Below are 14,175 nucleotides of genomic sequence, written 5' to 3'. Positions count from 1 at the left end.
TTTCTCAGCAGCTGCACTGACGGACCCAGTTAACTGTCTCCTCCATGCACAGTTTTTTTTTATTGCTGCTATTTTATTTTTTATTTGTACATTTATTCATTTATTTTTGAGATAAGGTCTCACTAGGTAGCCTTGACTGACCTAAAACTCTATGGAGACTCAACTGGTCTGGAACTTGCTTGCTGCTGTCTCCCAAGGGCTGGCATTAAAGGCATGCACCACCACAGCTATTTCCATACACATTTCCCTACGAGGGTGGACTTGTGTCTTCCAGCATTCTCATGGCTGCATGGACACAAATGTCCTGTCTTCACATCTTATTGTTTGCCAGTGCAGAGTGCAGGCTCGCCAAAAGTAGGCTTTTTGATTCAAACCCCATGTTGTATTCAGGCCACAGGAAAGTCCACTCTGTGGGCATTTTCATCATGACAGCCCACCCCTCTGTTAGACAAAAAGAATCCTTCCTCCCTCCCTCTCTGCATCACTCCCCACCCTCCTCTTCTTTCTCTGTCTCTTTCTTTCTCTATCCATCTATCTCTCCCCCTTCTCTCTCTCTCTCTATCTATCTATCTATCTATCTCTCCCCCCTCTCTCTGACACTCTAATTCCAAGGCCACATACAGTACCTCAGGCAAGTGTCCTTATCATGTCTGAAAAAATATTAATAAAAAGTGTTAGTTTAATCGATGAAAGCACCTCCTCTTCCCACCTCTCCCGTCTCCTGGACAAGACTGCACCTCCTCTCAACAAGCTCTGCACAGCGCTCTCCCCAGTCACCAGCAGTGGTTCCTAATAGATTCCTCTTGGACTCCATCTGCACTGGGAATAACAGTCCTGCTCCACAGCACCAGATTCTTGAATTCCTGATATTTCTTTCATACCGCAGCTTCCTCCTTTGTCAGTGTGTCTTCCTGCCCTGTCCGCTAACTCCTTAGGAGCCTTCTTCCTGTGTGGATCTAATGCCTGCCTGTCTGCTGAGACCTGGGAAGATGTTTTCATCACTGAGCTCATAAGTACTGATCTAACTTGCCTGGAGCAACCAACTCCCCTTCCTGTTGTTCATTTCTCAGGTCTTTTAACATTTAGAGCTGTTCATCCATACAGATCTTAGTCTTCTTATGCTTTTTATGCACACACACACACACACACACACACACACATACACACACACGCACACACACACACACACACAGAGAGAGAGAGAGAAACTACACACACACACACACAAACATACACACACACACACACATACACACACACACACACACACACACACACACATACACACACACGCACACACACACACACACACAGAGAGAGAGAGAGAAACTACACACACACACACACAAACATACACACACACACACACATACACACACACACACACACACACACATCCTTGCTGGCTTCCCTTTCTCACCTCATTGCTTCCTGTGGTCTATGACTCTGTGAGCCTGGCTGTTTCTTTCCTCTGAGCTCCCCAGCAGGGCTCATATCATGGTTTCAACAGCTGCTCAGTTTCATTCTCCCTTTCCCAGGATGGGTTTGGTTGTTGCTCTAATACACCCAGAAGGCTCTGTCACTGTCAGGCACTCCTATAGTCCCCATCAACACAGAGATGTCTGAGGCCAGCCTGGGATCCCCCTTAGAACCCACACCCACACTGGAGTCAGCTCTAATGGCTGGTGTCTTATCCACTGCACAGGTTACTGTGCAAACTCAAGACCTCTAGAGGCCCAGGCTACTGCTTTGAAAAACTAAGGACAGAATTCACAGATCTCCAGGGAGTGAGCATTTCCCTCAGGCAGTGCTGCATGACGGGGGCTGCGGGAGCAGCAGGGTTGGAGCACAGGCAGAACACAGAAAGCCCATGTCCTGGTCGGGGCTGAGGTGACTGACTCCTGACTTCTGGGGCACTGTCTGCTCCTCTCCCTGACTGTCCTCAGAGGTGGGGACGGCCAGCAACCTTCCTCCCACTGCAGCACCTGCTTTACCATCTGCAGAGCTGCTGAGCATGAAGTCATTGCTCACACTAACAGGCCGCCTCTCACACAGGAGCCTCTCTCTGGATTCCAAGGCCCAGAGCCAGCTCAGGGCAGCAGCATGGGCCACAGCATCCAGAGCAGCCATGGGCTCACCTGGGCAACTGGGGCCATTGAGAGCTGGGAGTTGGAAGGGGAAAGCCACCCAGAGGGCAGCCAGAAGGACAAAACCCAGTAATACCACTTTTGGGTATATATCCAAAAGATGCTAAATTGTGCCACAAGAACACGTGCTCAACTATGTTCATAGCAACATTGTTTGTCATAGGCAGAACCTGGAGACAACCTAAATGCCCCTCGACTAAAGAATGGATAAGGAAAATGTGGTACATTTACACAATGGAGTACTACACAGCAGAAAAAAATGACATCTTGAAATTTGCAGGCAAATGGATGGAGCGAGAAAACATCATTTTGAGTGAGGTAACCCAGGTCCAGAAAGACAATTATCACATGTACTCACTCGTAGGAGGTTTTAAACATAAAGCAAAGTAAACCAGCCTACAAATCACAATCCCAGAGAACCTAGACAACAATGAGGACCCTAAGAGAGACATAAATGGATCTGATCTACATGGGAAGTAGAAAAAGACAAGATCTCCTGAGTAAATTGGGAGCATGGGAACCTTGGGAGAGGGCTGAAAGAGAGGGAAGAGTCAGGAAGGGGAGCAGAGAAAATTGTAGAGCTCAATAAAACTCAATAAGAGAGAGAGAGAGAGAGAGAGAGAGAGAGAGAGAGAGAGAGAGACCTAGCTTTATTGAGTGAGGACGAAGTCTCAAGTCTCGGAAGTGACTTTCAGGTTCTGAAAGCATAAAGGTGTGGTTTGGGAAGTATAAACTGCTGGTGATTTCAATCTTGCTCTCTATTGATTCCAGGTTCATCTGGCGAGGATGGTCCGGATCTCACTGCATGCTGCTCCCAGTCTCTGCTTCCCTATTTTGGCACAGCTGTGTCCTGCCATCCTGCCCCCTCCAGAGCTTTTGATTGCTTCAGGCTACAGGGACAACAATGGAGTTCAATCGCATTGAGCCCTGTGTACAGACAGTGGAGCAAGCAGAAGGAGCTGGAGCACTGGGGAGCCACAGAAGCACAGATAGACTATCTAAACCTGCCTTCAGGACCTGCCCCACCTCTACAACCAGAGTCAGGGCGGTGAGTGATTTCCGGGTCGGAGGTTAGGACCCCTTGTGCCCCGCAAATGGTCCCGAATCTCCACTGATCCCAGTGTCCGAGATTCTGCAGGAGGCTGTGGGTATCTGAGTTTTGCTTTAGTTTTGGAGACTGTTCCTGCGGGTGGACGGTATAGGGTTTGCCGGGCTGGGTACGGGGTCAGGTGCCCACACTATCCAGGACACTCACTGCTGCCCCAGAGTGAAGAGGACCTGCATCCGTTTAAAGTCCTAGGTCATGCAGTGACTTTTGACAGCATTTTTGTTTCTTAATTAAAGACGCCAGAACAATGCCCGGCAATGTTTTCCATATACACAACTCCACTTTCAACTCCGGTCGTGTTCCTCCGGAAATAAATGATGAACTCACAGTTCTCATTGAACACCGAGTTTCTAAACCAATCGGTGGCACAGAGGTTACAAGTAAATTAGTTTACAGGAACTTCTACACCCTTCACAGGCTCCTGTACTGAGGAAAATGTCTTCTGCTTCCCCAGTCAAACTGTTGGTGTGCTCCATAGTTCTGGTCCAGACACAGGCTAGTGAGTAAGGGGTGGGGAGACTTTGCGGAAAGGAGGAGGAGGGAGCCCGGTGGGGGCAGTACCCTGTAAAGGCATCTTACTGACCTAGCTCCTGTCTCCCCTGCCTTCACCTGGAACCCTGGTCCCTGGAGGAGGGTCTCACCACGACCCGCCCCCCACCCCAGGCACGCACTCGCTGCGGTATTTCCACACTGCGGTGTCCCGGCCCGGCCTCCGGGAGCCGCGGTTCATCCTTATCGACTTCGTGGACGACACGCAGTTCGTGCACTACGACAGCGATGCGGAGACTCCGAGGATGGAGCCGCGGGCGCTGTGGATGAAACAGGAGTAGCCAGAGTATTGGAAGAGGGAGACTTGGAAAGCCAGGAAGACAGGGAAGCACTTCAAATTCAATCTCCAGACACTGCGAGGCTACTACAATCAGAGTGAGGACGGTGAGTGACCTCGGCCGCGAACACTGACACGACCCCTCCATCTCCCCTGGGACGGACTTGGGTCATCTTCATCCAAACACCTGCCCAGACCCTCTAACAGGAAGGACCCCGCAGAGTTTGGCTCAGGTTTCAGTTGCACTTTGGATTATGAAAGGCCGGGTTAAGGACAGACTGACAAGGGGCCGGATGGCCACAAAGTGGCGCTTACCACTGTGTTCCCGCCAGAACCTCACACTCTGCAGTGGATGTATGGTTGTGACATGGGTCCAGATGGGCGCCTGGTCCGCGGATACTCTCAGGAGGCCTACGATGGCCAGGATTATATCTCCCTGAACATGGACCTGTGCACCTGGACCACAACTGACGCGGCCTCTCAGATCTCTAAGCGCAAGTCAGAGGACATGAACGAGGCCGACCACCAGAGAGCTTACCTGCTGGGCGGGTGCATAAACTGGCTCCAGAGATACCTGCAACTGGGGAACGCGACCCTGCTGCGCTCAGGTACCTGGAGATCCATCCTTGCTTTTCTTCTGTAGTTTGGGGGAAAGGCTCTGGGCATCCTCAGAGGAAGAACACTGCCCAGCAGGCACCGGGCTGAGGAATATGGACAGGGAGACTCCAGGCTGCTTTTCCCATTGGGAGACTAATCCTTTAACAGCAGGACAGCCTTGACGATGGCCCTGGACCCACAGGAGCTTTTTCTCTCAGGCCTCCTCTGTGGTCACCCTCGGTGTCTCTGGAGTCTAACTCCAGCTTTCCTGAGTCTCCTGGCCCTCACTCAGCTCAGGACCAGAATCCCTTCCCCTCTATCTGTCTGCAGAGCCCTGAAGCCTCCTACAGCAAACTGTCACTCACATCTTAGAGCATCCCTAGAGCACAAGACCCCGGGGCCTGTGCTTTAGCTGGGGTCTACTAATATCAGGACACCCTAATCCCACCCAGTTCCCTGTCCATTCCCAGAATGGTCACATGAACACTGCTGAGTCCCCAGAAGAAAGTAAGATGTCTCATCTTCACAACTCTTTCCCTCAGAACCCACAAAGGCACATTTGACCCATCATCCTGGACCTAAAGGTGATGTCACCCTGAGGTGCTGGGCCCTGGGCTTCTACCCTGCTGACATCACCCTGACCTGGCAGAGGGAGGAGGAAGAACAGACTCAGGAAATGGAACTGGTATAGACCAGGCCTTCTGGGGATGAAACCTTCCAGAAGTGGGCGTCTCTGGTGGTGCCTTCGGGGGAGGAGCACAAATATACATGCCATGTGTACCATGAGGGGCTGTCTGAGCCCCTCACCCTGAGATGGGGTAAGAGGGAGTGGGTGCAGAGCTGGGGTCAGGGAAAGCTGGAGCCTTCTGCAGACACTCAGCAGGGTCAGGGCTGAGAGCTGGGGTCATGACCCTCACCTTCCCTTCCTATTTTTCCCTTCCCAGAGCCTTCGCAACCCACGGTCCCCATCATGGCAGTCATTGCTGGTCTGGTTCTCCTTGGAGCTGTGACCATCATTGTAGCTGTGGTGGCTGTTGTGAGGAAGAGGAGGAGAAACACAGGTAGGAAAGGGCAGGGTCTGAGTTCTCTCTCCGCCCCTTTCAGAAGTGTGCTCTGCCTCATTAATGGGAAACAAGTTTACACCCCTTGTTGCCCTAGTCTCTAGCCTAGATCTGCTGTCAGTTCTGAAAACATTCTTGGATTGCAGTCCTTTCTGGTTTCTCACAGTTTTTCTTTTCACAGGTGGAAAAGGAGGGGACTGTTCTCATGTTTTAGGTAAGTTTGGGGAGCAGGATTGTCCCTGAGACCCTTGGGATGGAGTTGAGCTTGTGGGGAACCCAGCCAGCCCCTAATTCCTCCTCCACTCACATCCTCTCAGTATCCTGAATGAGCCTTGTCCTTTCTTCTTCTGTGTACAGGGGCCGTTCCCAGAGCTCTGTCTTATCTCTGAAGGCTTGAAAAGGTGACACCATGTGGGGGCCTGGGGTTCGGATGAGGCAAGGAGGAGAGGACTGGGTCCCAGGGATTCTCAGGATTCAGACATTTGAATGAGTCACAGCAGGCCTTTGAGATGTCTTTATATTGACTGTTCATGAATCTTATTCCCTAGCTTCATACTGCTGCCTCATGAGGACATGTTCTGACTTAAGAAACAACAAATGTCTGAAGCTGTCTGCTTTCCCCTGTGGAAACAACGTGAAGAACTGAGGAGCTCACCTCACCCCTGCACACCTGGATCCGGTCTCTCACTGCACTTTGCTCTCTTCCCAGCCAACTTCCTTGTCCAGCCAGGCAGGAGGGCACATCCCCATCAGGTCACTCCATGCTGCCCTGAGCTGCAACCCCTCACCTCCACACTGAAAATAAGAATATGAATGTGAACTCGGTTGTTCATGATCTTGATCTGAAAGACTGGCAGATCAAATTGCAGGAGAGAATTCTGAAAGTGTGAAGTGAAAAACCTTGATAAATCCAGACCCCTCTAGCAGAAAAAATAGAGCCAAAAATCTAAGCAGGGAGAGAAGCATCAAAAGTCTAGATTAACCAGTTCAATGACTCTGTTTCAGGAACTAGCTGAAGGTAAAGTTAGATTATAATCTTGAGAAACAGGGAATTACCCCCCTGTGATTACCACTGGTATTTTTGGAATTTTTCGATGATCACTGGTATTTTTGGAATTTTTCGATGATCACTGCTATTTTTGGAATTTTCCAATAACGCCCTCCCTACCCTGCTTTGGATTGCTGGGTTGTGGTTTTTTCCCTTAAATACCCCTTCTCCCAGCTACTCGGGGTCAAACTCTCTACCCCTGCGTGGGAAATGAGTTTCGGCCCCATTGCACTGGCTCCTGTCCTGTCAATAATCCTCATGTGATTGTAGCAAGGACGGTCTCTCGTGAGTTCCTAGGTGGTCATGTTATCCTGAGACTAGAGTGAGAGTCTCCCCACTCTGGAGGTCTTTCATTTGGGGGCTCGTCCTGGGATTGGCAACCACCCTCGTCTCCGAAGACCCACTTGTAGGTGATACATTGTCTGTTTCCTGATTCCCAGAATACTCCTGTTCTCTTTGCTCCACCTCTACTTCCTATCTGGTTGACCTGCCTATACTTCCTGCCTGGCCAATCAGCGTTTACTTAAAACATGATTGACAGAATATAGACAATTCTCCCATACCACTTCCCCCTCTTTTTTTTTTTAAAAAAAAAAAAGGAAAATACCCAAAGTCCATTTTCTTGGGAATGTGGGTGTAATTTTCCAGGCTACTTTCAGCCAGTCAGGGGCACTGATAATCTTATGGGGACCTAAAGAAAACTTAAAGTTATGATCAAGTCCTGACTGGAGTATCCTGTGAGGCTTGATCATTTCAGGCAGCATCTTGAATCTGTTCTGGATTTAGAACTCAGACATCTGGGCCAGCTGTTCCTACCGGAGATTTCTCAGGTGCTTTTCCTTGATCAAACCTGATTTTTCTTAACTCAGAATGAATCCACAGCCTCTTATTTCCTGTGGAAACAAAAGCAAATCCTCTTCTCCAAAGTAACATACCTTTTGACTTCAGTTTTGAAGTCAAGGTATTTTCAAAATACCTATCTGAGATTAATTCAGAAGTATTTATAAGCAAATATCTTTTAGCAGCTGTTGCTCCTTCCTCAGCATTCAAACAATTCAAAGAGAGCATAATAGCATACAGTATCAAAATTCTCTGTATATTTTCCATCTTTATGTGGCGTTACTTTAACCTCTATTTCTTTTATTTTTACTTTTACTTTTAGAGACAGGTTCTCTGTATATCTTTGTCCTGGAATAAGTGTATAGACCAGGTTGTCCTTGAACTCACAGAGATCTGCCAGTCTCTGCCTCCCCAGTGCTGAGATTGAAGGTGTGTACTACCATACCTTGAACTCAGAGATCTGTCTGCCTCTGCCTCCTAGGCATTGGGTTTAAAAGTGTGTACCACCACACCCAACTATTCTCTTTCTTTTTTTTAAAGACTTTAACCTTTAGCCTACATGTATTTTTAACACATAGTAAACCATTTAGAGGTTTTCTTCATCTCTGAATCTCTCTTTACTGAATCTCTCTCTCTCTTTTTCGGACCACATGAGGCTTTAATTTACTAAGCAGTATGGAGAGAATTAAAGCCGTGGCTTTGACGGCTAGATCCAGCCCATTTCTTACCTTTCTGAGATTTCAGCCTCATGGCTGAGGTACCAGCTGTAGCCACGTTTATCACCACAACTCTGTGGTGTTTCAAGGTCCCTGCCAACAAGCAAGCTGCAGCATTCTGCTCACAGACCACATTCAAATGTTTCATAGTTGGGCCAACTCCCTGGAAAAGTCAGAGTTTGCCCTGGCAGGTCGACCCAGAAAGTCAGCATTTTAAAACGGCATAGCTTTTTTCCTGCTATGGCTGAAAACTGAAAAGCTTGCATTCAGCTTTTCATCAACACCGTTTAAGTGTTTCATGGCAGAATCTCTTTAAAGAGCTATAAGGTTTTGCAGCTAAAGCTGAGTCAGGAAGCCTCTCTTAAATGAGAGCACTTGCTTGACCCTAGCAAGCAGAGCAGACCCAAGAAATTGCTGCTACCAAGAATCCATGCACAATACTGTCATTTTGTTCTAGAATTACTTCCCAAGCTGTCTCAGGCTTTATGTGGATGCAGCCATCCACGTTGAGCGCCATTCTGTAACATGAAGACCAGGCTGCTTATTGGGGTTTCTGTCCCGCCAGGTCCCCCAGCCGTTTGGTCCCAGAGAAAATCACACAGAGGTCGCCATAAGATTATAAACTGATTGGCCCATTAGCTCGAGCTACTTATTAGCTCTTGTAACGTATATTAACTCATTATTCTTTCTATGTTAGCCACATGGCTCGGTTCCTTTTCTCAGCCAGGCAGGTTACATCTTGATTCTTCCATGATCTGGGAAGAAATGGGGGAGGAGCTTCCTGCTTCCCTGAATACTCCTGTTCTCTTTGTTCCACCTCGACTGCCTATCTGGTTGACCAGCCTATACTTCCCGCCTGGCCAACCAGCATTTATTTAAAACATGATTGACAGAATACAGACAATTCTTCCGCACCAACACCTGCAAAGTAGCTTGAAGCTATGTCTTTGTTTTGATTGGCGCCATTGTCCTGTATGTCTGTGTAATGTGTGTTGTGCTTTTGTCCTGAATTAGACTGATGCTGATATACTCAAATCATGACATCTTTTGACTTTGATATTGTAATCACTTACAAGACTTCAGAGATAGGACCATAAGCATAGTGGTATATTTCATCAAAAAAAAAAAAAAAAGAGTCAGCCTTGGCCCCAAGCATGTGACTGCAGGGCAGCATTCTTGTATGGATGGCTGGGCTATTCAGCTTTGCTGCTACAAGGTATCAAGGCTGCCAGACACAGCTGTAGAAGGCAAATGTACCCCAATAGGATTTCAAACACTAAATAAAAATCTGAGGGTAATTGCTATGGGCTAAAGAGGTTAACAATCTTTTTCCCCAGTGCTGCATACTACCCTGGCCCCCTGTGCTGCCCTGGGAGCTGCACGTCTCAAACCTCTCGTCAAAGCTGACCAAGGCTTGGGTCTGCGGGTGAAGAACTCTTTCAGATCCTATGGGTTATAAGTATTATAAGTATCTGTTATCATTTGTAGGGGCTGGTTACAAATTATTGTTGGTTAATGTTTAAAAAAAAAAAGACCCATTGCTGGTCTCAAATGTTTCACACTGGTACAGGATTTTATGTGCTGTTCTTGTTTAAAATGTAGCTATACATCCCCACTGAGAAAAACCACAAAAAAAGACTTTGGTAAGAGTTTTTATGTTGTCTAAAAGGCAAGAGAGATTTTTTGGTATGTTGTCTAAAAAGCAAGAGAGATTTTGGTTAAAAAAAATGTGTAAACAGGAATGGGCCTTATCTAATTCCCTATGTGTGTTTTCAAGGTCAAACTTAAAACAGGTAGGGAGCCGCTGACAGTCTATTGCCGCGGGGCTCTCATGGCAGGTCTCAGGGGCTACTTGAACCACCATCTGTGTTTCTTGAATGTTTAAAGGAGGCTGACAGGCGGTATACTCCCTTTGACCCAACCTCTGAGAGTCAGTGGTAGCTATGGCCTTCATAGGACAGTCAGCATCAGATATTAAGAAAAGTTACAATGGTTAGAAGGGTTGCAGGATTATACCTTGCAGGATTTGGTTAAGGAGGTAGAGAAAGTGTTTCATAAGTGAGAGACTTAGGAAGAGAAATGAGAGAGAGAGAGAGAGAGAGAGAGAGAGAGAGAGAGAGAGGGGTGGGAGGCAGAAGAAAAAGAAGACCGACGGGATCATAGACAAGAGAGAAATTTGATAAAATTTTGGCCGCAGTGGTATGAGAGAAAGGGAAGACAGGACCTAGACAGATAGGGAACCTGGGCAACAGAAGACCAAAGATGAGTGAAGATGGACAGAGACGCCCCTTGGACAAAGAACGATGTGCTTATTGCAAAGAAAAAGGACATTGGACAAGAGAATGCCCAAAGAAGAAAGGAAGGGCCTCTAAGATACTGGCTCTAGAAGAACATGATTAGAGGGATGGGGCTCAGACCCCCTCCCCCATGCATAGGGTAACCTTGACTGAGGAGGGGACCCCTATGGATTTTCTAGTGGACATAGGGGCTGAGCACTCTGTGCTGTAATAACCATTGGGGAAGCTAAAGAATAAAAAGACTGTAGTAATTGGAGCTACTGGATAGAAACAATATCCGTGGACCACCTTGCGAACTGTAGATTTGGGGAGAGGACAAGTGACTCATTCCTTCCTGGTTATCCCTGAGTGTCCCAGGCCTTTATTACAAAGAGACTTGTTAACAAAGTTGAAGGCCCAGATCAGGTTTACTCAAACCGGGCCGGAGGGAATCAAAGCCTTTTGTTGACTGAACTGGTGACCTTCGCTCCCCGTGCTGTCCTCAATCCTGCTACCCTACTGCCTGAGACTGATGACACCTCACCTATCCATCACTGCACTGACATTTTGGCAGAAGAAGCTGGTACCCAAAATGATCTGAAGGATCATCCTTGGCCTGGGAGTCTGAGCTGGTATACGGATGGACGGCAGCAGTTTTGTGTTTGAAGGTAAACGGAAGGCAGGGGTAGCAGTGGTGGACAGGAAGCAAGTAATCTGGACCAGTAGCCTCCCTGAAGGACATCGGCCCAGAAAGCCGAACTCGTGGCTTTGATACAAGCTCTACCGAGGACGGAGAGGAAGTCTATCAACATCCACTGACAGCAGGTATGCTTTTGTCACTGCCCATGTACACAGAGCAATATACAGACACAGAGGACTATTAACATCTGCAGGAAAAGACATAAAAAAGAAAAAAGAAAATTTGAGCCTCCATGAGGCCATACGTTTGCCAAAGAAGGTAGCCATCATACATTGTCCAAGACACCAAAAAGATCAAGATGCTGTGGCTAAAGGAAATCAGATGGAAGACCTAACTGCTAAACAGATGGCCCAAGGAGCAATGATCCTGGCAGTCAAAAGAATCTAAAGATTATAATGATATCAGTGAAACCAACTTTGGGTACACCCCCGAGGACTATCAAATTATGGGCAAATTAGGACTGGTAAAGAACCCCATATGGGGCAGTAGAAACAGAGGAGGAAAGCTAGTCCTCCCTCAAAAAGTATGTTACCAACTTACATGGCCTGACCCACATGGGGGCCAAGAAACTAAAAGATGTGGTTAGGTCCTCCGACTAATACGTTATGGGACTCTCTGACTTGGCAGAAAAAGCAATCAAAAGCTGCAAGGCCTGTGCTATGATTAATGCAGGCACTCCATACATACTCCTGGGAAGAGGCTCAGGTGTGAGTGCCGTGGGGCCTACTGGGAGGTAGAGTTTACAGAAATTAAGCCATCCAGATATGGTAAAAAAGTATTTATTAGTTTTTATAGATACTTTTTCAGGCTGGGTAGAAGCTTTTCCTACCAGGGCTGAGACAGCCAATGTGGTGGCTCAGAAGATCATAAAAGAAATCTTCCCAAGGTTTGGGATACCCAATGTAATCAGGTCTGATAATGGATCTGCCTTTGTTGCCCAGGTAAGTCAGGGACTGGCCACCCAACTGGGGATCAATTCGAAATTACGTTGTGCTTACCGACCCTAGAGCTCAGGTCAGGTAGAAAGGATAAATAAAACCCTAAAAGAGACCCTGACAAAATTGGCCCTAGAGACCTGCGGGAATGACTGGACAACCCTCCTTCCCTTTGCCCTGTTCTGGGTTCAGAACACCCCAGGGTGATTTAAACTCACTCCTTATGAGATCCTATGTGGGGGACTGCCACCGCTCACTGAGTCGGGTGGAGTGTATAATCCTGATGCTATTCTTTCTAGAACCTTTATTTGTCCACCTAAAGGCCCTTGAAATGGTGAGACGCCAGATCTGGGAACAACTGAAAGAAGTATGTATTTCTGTCTGGATCCACACTCCCATGTGAAGCGAGCTCCTGAATGGCCCAAACTGCAGTATCTGGGGCTTTTAACAACACCACCAGTCAGGAGGCCTGTGTTTGGGGGACTAATCATAGGCTAACTCTTTCTGAGGTTATGTAACAAGACTCTTAAGAACCCTAAGACTCCTGACACCAGGTTCTTGGTTCCCGGTTTAGATAAATGGTGAGCTTGTAGTAGAAGCCTGACACCTTGCGTGTCGACATCGGTTTTTAATGACACTAAAGACTACTGTGTGCTTGTACAACTGGTACCTAGGGTCTTTTATCATCCAGCTAACACGCTTGAAGATGAGTTTGACAAGCACCCAACTCACTTTCAACGAGAACCTATTTCTCTGACACTAGCAGTAATCCTGGGCCTCGGGGTAGCTGCCCTAATACAGGCCCCTCAGTACTTTAATGAATTAAAACTAATTACCTTCATTAGAGAAAGAATAAGTGCTGTTCAGATATAGTGCTTTACAAGGTTAAAAAGATACTGAAATCTAGTTCTATGATTAGAACTAGGCACTAGAAAAAATAGTGGGGAAAAGAAAGGCCTGGATAAATCCATACCCCTCTAGCAGAAAAAATAGAGCCAAAAATCTAAGCAGGGAGAGAACCATCAAAAATCTAGATTAACCAGTTCAGTGACTTTGTTTCAGGAACTAGCTGAAGGTAAAGTTAGATTATGATCTTGAGAAACAGGGAATTGTCCCCCGTGATTATCACTTGTATTTTCAGAATTTTTCGATGATCACTGGTATTTTTGGAATTTTCCAATGACGCCCTCCCTACCCCCCTTTGGATTACTGGGTTGTGTTTTTTTTCCCTTAAATACCCCTTCTCCCAGCTACTCGGGGTCGAACTCTCTACCCCTGCGTGGGAAATGAGCTTCGGCCCCAGTGCACTGGCTCCTATCCTGTCAATAAACCTCGTGTGATTGCTGCAAGGAGGGTCTCTCGTGAGTTCCTCGGGGGTCGTGCTATCCAGAGACTTGAGTGGGAGTCTCCGTGCTCCGGAGGTCTTTCAGATGGAGAAAATAAATGGCAGCATGGAGAACCTTCCAGGATCTGTGTTTGCTGTGCTGAGTGTCAGGGTGGGGGACAGGAGGAGTCTGTGGGAGCTGAGTGAGGGTGGGGCTGTGCCAGGTGGAGCTCAGTCATGTGGTGTGCTCACTCCTCAGCTATGTCCTCCTTGGCTGTCTGTCCTAGTCACTTAATATAACCACATGGTGACAAAGTCTGGTCACAGAGACACTGGGATGGGCATAGCCCTGTCCTGTGTCCAGGATTATGAGCAACTAGGGCTGTTCTGACAGGTTACCCTGAACTCAGTGCGGCTGTAGTTCTTTCCCCCTTTCTTCTGTGTTTATTTCTTGTCTTTTTCGTTAGCATGGAGGACCAGGCCCATTCTTGTTCCTGTGAGTGGTGCCTGTCTCATTATCCTGTGGGGTTCCTGAATGACAGCAGTAAGAGGTGTTTCCATCCCTGTCCCCTCAAGGCCCAACTAGGCCCCCATACT

The 14,175-nt window shown here is 47.6% G+C and overlaps 1 protein-coding gene across 2 annotated transcripts; it reads left to right on the top strand.

Moving 5' to 3' along the window:
- The first annotated feature begins 2,877 nt into the window (after nt 1-2,877).
- Nucleotides 2,878-13,603, top strand: LOC148119244 (H-2 class I histocompatibility antigen, D-37 alpha chain-like). 2 transcript variants are annotated; one of them, XM_087898615.1, is made up of 9 exons: nt 2,878-3,195; nt 3,673-3,754; nt 3,919-4,188; nt 4,414-4,689; nt 5,221-5,496; nt 5,623-5,739; nt 5,921-5,953; nt 6,097-6,140; nt 6,288-13,603. In XM_087898615.1, exons 1-3 carry the CDS (start codon nt 3,052-3,054, stop codon nt 4,083-4,085), a joined length of 393 nt encoding a protein of 130 aa, XP_087754741.1. In that variant the 5' UTR covers nt 2,878-3,051; the 3' UTR covers nt 4,086-4,188; nt 4,414-4,689; nt 5,221-5,496; nt 5,623-5,739; nt 5,921-5,953; nt 6,097-6,140; nt 6,288-13,603. The 2 variants fall into 2 exon arrangements, with proteins under 2 accessions (XP_087754741.1, XP_087754740.1); XM_087898614.1 differs by lacking the exons at nt 2,878-3,195; nt 3,673-3,754 and having other exon boundaries at nt 4,048-4,188.
- Nucleotides 13,604-14,175: the final 572 nt, after the last annotated feature.

This window comes from Myodes glareolus, chromosome 18 (assembly GCF_982192425.1).
Source record: "Myodes glareolus chromosome 18, mMyoGla1.1, whole genome shotgun sequence".
NCBI lineage: Eukaryota > Metazoa > Chordata > Mammalia > Rodentia > Cricetidae > Myodes > Myodes glareolus.
Note: the sequence above shows the minus strand (reverse complement) of the source record. Positions and strands in the feature narration are given on the sequence as shown.